Source organism: Blennius ocellaris (assembly GCF_963422515.1).
Source record: "Blennius ocellaris genome assembly, contig: SCAFFOLD_297, whole genome shotgun sequence".
NCBI lineage: Eukaryota > Metazoa > Chordata > Actinopteri > Blenniiformes > Blenniidae > Blennius > Blennius ocellaris.
The window spans coordinates 5,001-12,500 of record NW_027662169.1 but is presented as its reverse complement, the minus strand read 5'-3'; the positions used below and the strand labels follow the sequence as shown (position 1 = coordinate 12,500).

Sequence of the window (7,500 nt, the reverse complement as noted above, 5' to 3'; positions counted from 1 at the left end):
GGCAGCTAAAGGAACACCTAATCCAGGAAGGAGAGTTTTGGGCTCTGAATTTAACCCCCCCCCCCCCCACACACACACACACACACACACACACACCCTGGTCCATTCAGAGAGAGAGACAATGCCGTCCAAGGCCACAGCAGACACTTCTTACAGCTGAATTCAGGCTGAACTTTTCCAGCAGTTTCCTCGTGGCTCTGCAGAGGGAGGGAGTTCTGCTGGGAACAGCCACGGAACAGCTTTTCTGTTTAACGTCCCTGTGAAGCTGACAGGAAACATTACGGTCACATGTTCTGGTTTTTTTTATCATTTTGGGGCCTTTATTTATATGTATGTATATATATACATATATATATGTATATATATACATATGTATATATATATACATATATATATATGTATATATATCACTTCATCAAGAGTTCCTCTGGTTCCTTCATCCTCGTCTTCATCAAAACCAACACTTTGTTTACCAGAGAAACTGAAGCTTCACTTGTTGAGTCTTGACAGACTTGAGTCTGTCCACCGCCCCCTGGTGGCTGGAGGGAAGCTGCTCACCCTCACCTGAACAAACCCCACCTGAACAAACCTCACCTGAACAAACCTCACCTGAACAAACCCCACCTGAACAAACCCCACCTGAACAAACCCCACCTGAACAAACCTCACCTGAACAAACCTCACCTGAACAAACCCCACCTGAACAAACCCCACCTGAACAAACCTCACCTGAACAAACCTCACCTGAACAAACCCCACCTGAACAAACCCCACCTGAACAAACCCCACCTGAACAAACCTCACCTGAACACCCTCACCTGAACAAACCTCACCTGAACAAACCTCACCTGAACACCCTCACCTGAACAAACCTCACCTGAACAAACCCCACCTGAACAAACCTCACCTGAACAAACCTCACCTGAACAAACCTCACCTGAACACCCTCACCTGAACAAACTTTCCCTGAACAACCTCACCTAAGCAACCTCACCTGAACAAACTTTCCCTGAACAAACCTCACCTGAACACATCATCACCTGAACAAACCTCACCTGAACACCCTCACCTGAACACCCTCACCTGAACACCCTCACCTGAACACCCTCACCTGAACAAACTTTCCCTGAACACCCTCACCTGAACACATCATCACCCGAACAAACCTCACCTGAACACCCTCACCTGAACACCCTCACCTGAACACGTCACCTAAACACCGTCACCTGAACACCCTCACCTGAACAAACTTTCCCTGAACACCCTCACCTGAACACCGTCACCTGAACACCCTCACCTGAACACCGTCACCTGAACACCCTCACCTGAACACATCATCACCTGAACAAACCTCACCTGAACACCCTCACCTGAACACCCTCACCTGAACTCCCTCACCTGAACAAACTTTCCCTGAACACCCTCACCTGAACACCCTCACCTGAACAAACTTTCCCTGAACACCATCACCTGAACACCCTCACCTGAACACCCTCACCTGAACACCCTCACCTGAACACGGTGTGCCCCACCAGGACGTGCTGGGCGGCAGCAGCCTCCGGGCCCCCCTGCAGGAGCTCCACCAGATGATCATGACTCCCATCAAGGCCTTCAGGGGCGGAGAGGAGTCGTCGCTGCAGCGCCCCCTGCTGAGCCCCGAGGCAAAGAGCGCTGCACCTGGCTCCCACCTGACTGGAGGAGGTGGAGGAGGAGGAGGAGGTGGAGGAGGAGGAGGAGGAGGGGAGGCTGAGTCGAGCACCGGGGTGATCCCCGAGGGCGACCTGCCCGGTCAGTTCACTAGAGTGATGGGTAAAGGTGAGCTGGTTCACTTTTCATTGAATAGATTACATCTGATCTGATTGATTATATAAACACACAAGTGGAATATCGATAAAGATGTAAAGGCTGAAGTTACACTTGTTTCTACTGCCTCTATACCTCATTACATGTAGATCATTATAACAGGAGAGTCTCAGGACGTCTCGGGACGTCTCATTGAGACGAGCGTCTCCTTGTTTGTTTGTTTGTTTTCCGTCACATGTTGATAAATAACTGAGTCCATGTCTCCGGTCCAGTTTGTACCCAGCTGCTGGTGTCCCGGTCGGACGAGGACAACATCAGCTCGTACCTGCAGCTCCTGGACAAGTGTCTCCTCCACGAGGTGAGCAGCAGCTGTCCTCAGCGTCCGTCCCAGAAGACCTACAACACAACATCGGCGAGTTAGTGCAGCTTCACATAGTTCAGCGGGAAACGTCCACTGGTCTGTGGACATTTGAGCCTGGTTCAGCAGGAGACGAGTTTAATGAAAGTCACTTTCAGTCCATCTAAACACGTCTCCTGTCTCCTGTCTCCTGTCTCTGTCTCTGTCTCTCCGACACTCTCTGGATATTAAAGTTCCTCCTGTTGATGTAGACGGATCAAACTTTGGTGAAATATGTGTCTCAGCACTTGTTACTTGTGTAATAAACTTCACAGGTAAAGATCAAAGACGAACCAGTCATCATCAAAGTAAAAGCTCTTATTTCCACCTTGACTGGAATTCTAACGATTAAAAACGTTTTTTTTTTAACAAAACTGTAAATCAGTGATTCTCCTCTGGATGTGAACTTTATCAGTCACCTGTTTATTTATATCATCAAAACATTTACTGCTACAGTCTATATGGGGGGGGGTTGTAACCATGGCAACCAAAAGAGCCAGAACACACACACACACACACACACACACGGCGTGGTGTTGTCATGTGACGGTTTGATGGCGCCGCTCTGATGACATCACGTCATCCCGACTCTCCGCCCCCTCCCCCTCCCCCTCTCCCCGCCAGTCCTTCACCGAGACGCAGAAGAAGAGGCTGTTGTCGTGGAAACAGCAGGTCCAGAGGCTGTTCCGGTCCATTCCGAGGAAAACCCTCCTAGACATGGCGGGGTACCGGCCGCAGAGGAGGTGCGCTCACCAGCACACGGCGCTCTGCAGCTGCGGCGACGCCAAGTCAGTTCACCTCCTGGGAAAACATCCCGCCTCCCTACCTCACCTCCTCCTGGGAAAACATCCCGCCTCCCTTCTCCACCTCCTCCTGTTAAAACATCCCGCCTCCCTTCTCCACCTCCTCCTGTTAAAACATCCCACCTCCCTTCTCCACCTCCTCCTGTTAAAACATCCCGCCTCCCTTCTCCACCTCCTCCTATTAACACATCCCGCCTCCCTTCTCCACCTCCTCCTGTTAAAACATCCCGCCTCCCTTCTTCACCTCCTCCTGGGAAAACATCCCGCCTCCCTTCTCCACCTCCTCCTGTTAAAACATCCCGCCTCCCTTCTCCACCTCCTCCTGTTAAAACATCCCACCTCCCTTCTCCACCTCCTCCTGTTAAAACATCCCGCCTCCCTTCTCCACCTCCTCCTATTAACACATCCCGCCTCCCTTCTCCACCTCCTCCTGTTAAAACATCCCGCCTCCCTTCTTCACCTCCTCCTGTTAAAACATCCCGCCTCCCTTCTCCACCTCCTCCTGTTAAAACATCCCGCCTCCCTTCTCCACCTCCTCCTGTGAAAACATCCCGCCTCCCTTCTTCACCTCCTCCTGTTAAAACATCCCGCCTCCCTTCTCCACCTCCTCCTGTTAAAACATCCCGCCTCCCTTCTTCACCTCCTCCTGTTAAAACATCCCGCCTCCCTTCTTCACCTCCTCCTGTTAAAACATCCCGCCTCCCTTCTCCACCTCCTCCTGTTAAAACATCCCGCCTCCCTTCTCCACCTCCTCCTGTGAAAACATCCCGCCTCCCTACCTCACCTCCTCCTGGGAAAACATCCCGCCTCCCTTCTCCACCTCCTCCTGTTAAAACATCCCGCCTCCCTACCTCACCTCCTCCTGTTAAAACATCCCACCTCCCTTCTCCACCTCCTCCTGTTAAAACATCCCGCCTCCCTTCTTCACCTCCTCCTTTTAACACATCCCGCCTCCCTTCTTCACCTCCTCCTGCGTCTTTAGTTGCTGGAGTGTATCAATGTGTTGCTGGAGTGTATAGTTGCTGGAGTGTATCAATGTGTTGCTGGAGTGTGTCAATGTGTTGCTGGAGTGTATAGTTGCTGGAGTGTATCAATGTGTTGCTGGAGTGTGTCAATGTGTTGCTGGAGTGTATAGTTGCTGGAGTGTATCAGTGTGTTGCTGGAGTGTGTCAATGTGTTGCTGGAGTGTATAGTTGCTGGAGTGTATCAATGTGTTGCTGGAGTGTGTCAATGTGTTGCTGGAGTGTATAGTTGCTGGAGTGTATCAATGTGTTGCCGGAGTGTATCAATGTGTTGCAGGAGTGTGTCAACGTGTTGCTGGAGTGTATCAACGTGTTGCCGGAGTGTGTCAATGTGTTGCTGGAGTGTGTCAATGTGTTGCTGGAGTGTATCAACGTGTTGCTGGAGTGTGTCAATGTGTTGCTGGAGTGTGTAAACGTGTTGCTGGAGTGTATCAATGTGTTGCTGGAGTGTGTCAATGTGTTGCCGGAGTGTATCAATGTGTTGCTGGAGTGTGTCAATGTGTTGCTGGAGTGTATAGTTGCTGGAGTGTATCAATGTGTTGCCGGAGTGTATAGTTGCTGGAGTGTATCAGTGTGTTGCTGGAGTGTGTCAATGTGTTGCTGGAGTGTATAGTTGCTGGAGTGTGTCAATGTGTTGCTGGAGTGTATAGTTGCTGGAGTGTATCAATGTGTTGCTGGAGTGTGTCAATGTGTTGCTGGAGTGTATAGTTGCTGGAGTGTATCAATGTGTTGCTGGAGTGTATAGTTGCTGGAGTGTATCAATGTGTTGCTGGAGTGTGTCAATGTGTTGCTGGAGTGTGTCAATGTGTTGCTGGAGTGTGTCAATGTGTTGCTGGAGTGTATAGTTGCTGGAGTGTATCAATGTGTTGCCGGAGTGTATCAATGTGTTGCAGGAGTGTGTCAACGTGTTGCTGGAGTGTATCAACGTGTTGCCGGAGTGTGTCAATGTGTTGCTGGAGTGTGTCAATGTGTTGCTGGAGTGTATCAACGTGTTGCTGGAGTGTGTCAATGTGTTGCTGGAGTGTGTAAACGTGTTGCTGGAGTGTATCAATGTGTTGCTGGAGTGTGTCAATGTGTTGCCGGAGTGTATCAATGTGTTGCTGGAGTGTGTCAATGTGTTGCCGGAGTGTATCAACGTGTTGCTGGAGTGTGTCAATGTGTTGCTGGAGTGTATAGTTGCTGGAGTGTGTCAATGTGTTGCTGGAGTGTGTCAACGTGGTGCTGGAGTGTGTCAATGTGTTGCTGGAGTGTGTCAATGTGTTGCTGGAGTGTATAGTTGCTGGAGTGTGTCAACGTATTGCTGGAGTGTGTCAATGTGTTGCTGGAGTGTATAGTAGCTGGAGTGTATCAATGTGTTGCCGGAGTGTATCAACGTGTTGCCGGAGTGTGTCAATGTGTTGCTGGAGTGTGTCAATGTGTTGCTGGAGTGTATCAACGTGTTGCTGGAATGTGTCAATGTGTTGCTGGAGTGTGTCAACGTGTTGCTGGAGTGTATCAATGTGTTGCTGGAGTGTGTCAATGTGTTGCCGGAGTGTATCAACGTGTTGCTGGAGTGTATAGTTGCTGGAGTGTGTCAATGTGTTGCTGGAGTGTATAGTTGTTGGAGTGTGTCAATGTGTTGCCGGAGTGTATCAAGGTGTTGCTGGAGTGTATAGTTGCTGGAGTGTGTCAACGTGTTGCTGGAGTGTGTCAATGTGTTGCCGGAGTGTATCAACGTGTTGCTGGAGTGTATCAATGTGTTGCTGGAGTGTATCAACGTGTTGCTGGAGTGTATCAACGTGTTGCTGGAGTGTATCAATGTGTTGCTGGAGTGTATCAACGTGTTGCTGGAGTGTATCAATGTGTTGCTGGAGTGTATCAACGTGTTGCTGGAGTGTGTCAATGTGTTGCTGGAGTGTATCAACGTGTTGCTGGAGTGTATCAATGTGTTGCAGGAGTGTGTCAATGTGTTGCTGGAGTGTATCAATGTGTTGCTGGAGTGTGTCAATGTGTTGCCGGAGTGTATCAACGTGTTGCTGGAGTGTATCAATGTGTTGCTGGAGTGTATCAACGTGTTGCTGGAGTGTGTCAATGTGTTGCTGGAGTGTATCAACGTGTTGCTGGAGTGTGTCAATGTGTTGCTGGAGTGTGTCAACGTGTTGCTGGAGTGTATCAACGTGTTGCTGGAGTGTATAGTTGCTGGAGTGTGTCAACGTGTTGCTGGAGTGTATCAATGTGTTGCTGGAGTGTGTCAATGTGTTGCTGGAGTGTATCAATGTGTTGCTGGAGTGTGTCAATGTGTTGCCGGAGTGTATCAACGTGTTGCTGGAGTGTATAGTTGCTGGAGTGTGTCAACGTATTGCTGGAGTGTATCAACGTGTTGCTGGAGTGTATAGTTGCTGGAGTGTGTCAATGTGTTGCTGGAGTGTATAGTTGCTGGAGTGTGTCAATGTGTTGCCGGAGTGTATCAAGGTGTTGCTGGAGTGTATAGTTGCTGGAGTGTGTCAACGTGTTGCTGGAGTGTGTCAATGTGTTGCTGGAGTGTGTCAATGTGTTGCTGGAGTGTGTCAATGTGTTGCTGGAGTGTGTCAATGTGTTGCTGGAGTGTATAGTTGCCGGAGTGTGTCAATGTGTTGCCGGAGTGTGTCAACGTGTTGCTGGAGTGTGTCAACGTGTTGCTGGAGTGTGTCAACGTGTTGCTGGAGTGTGTCAATGTGTTGCTGGAGTGTGTCAACGTGTTGCTGGAGTGTGTCAATGTGTTGCTGGAGTGTGTCAATGTGTTGCCGTCTCTCCCCCCACTGCAGCCGCTTCGGCCAGTCCAGCTCCCTCCCCAGCGGGGGGTGTGTGGGGGGGGGCGTGGGGGCCCGGAGGAGCCTCCACCAGTTCCAGATGCCCTCCAGGAGTTTACCCGGCGCCAGGCTGGGCCTGCTGGGCAGCGCGGGGCTGCTGGGCCCCTCCCCCCGCAGCGCCAGCAGCACCCCCACCGGGCCCAAGCAGGGCCGGCATGTGAGTCCAGCACCCGACACACTGGGGGGGGTCAGCTTTTCTCCACGAGCCGGGGTTTTACAATTCCCCCACTCTGGGTTCAACAAAACCTGTTCTCACGCTTCTACAACCGCCTGGTGTGGACGACACACCAGGAACATCTGGTTCAGGTGAACCAGGTTCTGGTGTGGACGACACACCAGGAACATCTGGTTCAGGTGAACCAGGTTCTGGTGTGGACGACAGACCAGGAACATCTGGTTCAGGTGAACCAGGTTCTGGTGTGGACGACAGACCAGGAACATCTGGTTCAGGTGAACCAGGTTCTGGTGTGGACGACACACCAGGAACATCTGGTTCACCTGAACCAGGTTCTGGTGTGGACGACACACCAGGAACATCTGGTTCAGGTGAACCAGGTTCTGGTGTGGACGACACACCAGGGACATCTGGTTCACCTGAACCAGGTTCTGGTGTGGACGACAGACCAGGGACATCTGGTTCAGGTGAA

The 7,500-nt window shown here is 50.9% G+C and overlaps 1 protein-coding gene across 1 annotated transcript in view; it reads left to right on the top strand.

Annotated features, from left to right (window-relative positions):
• samd4a (sterile alpha motif domain containing 4A) overlaps nt 1–7,500 on the top strand; it is a gene marked incomplete at both ends in the record, with an annotated part of 21,242 nt that overhangs the window by 9,533 nt on the left and 4,209 nt on the right. The window contains 4 exons of the mRNA XM_080521623.1: nt 1,536–1,815; nt 2,076–2,161; nt 2,825–2,988; nt 6,809–7,010. Of these exons, the coding sequence (XP_080377749.1) occupies nt 1,536–1,815; nt 2,076–2,161; nt 2,825–2,988; nt 6,809–7,010 (732 nt within the window). The remainder of the gene's footprint in view (nt 1–1,535; nt 1,816–2,075; nt 2,162–2,824; nt 2,989–6,808; nt 7,011–7,500) is intronic.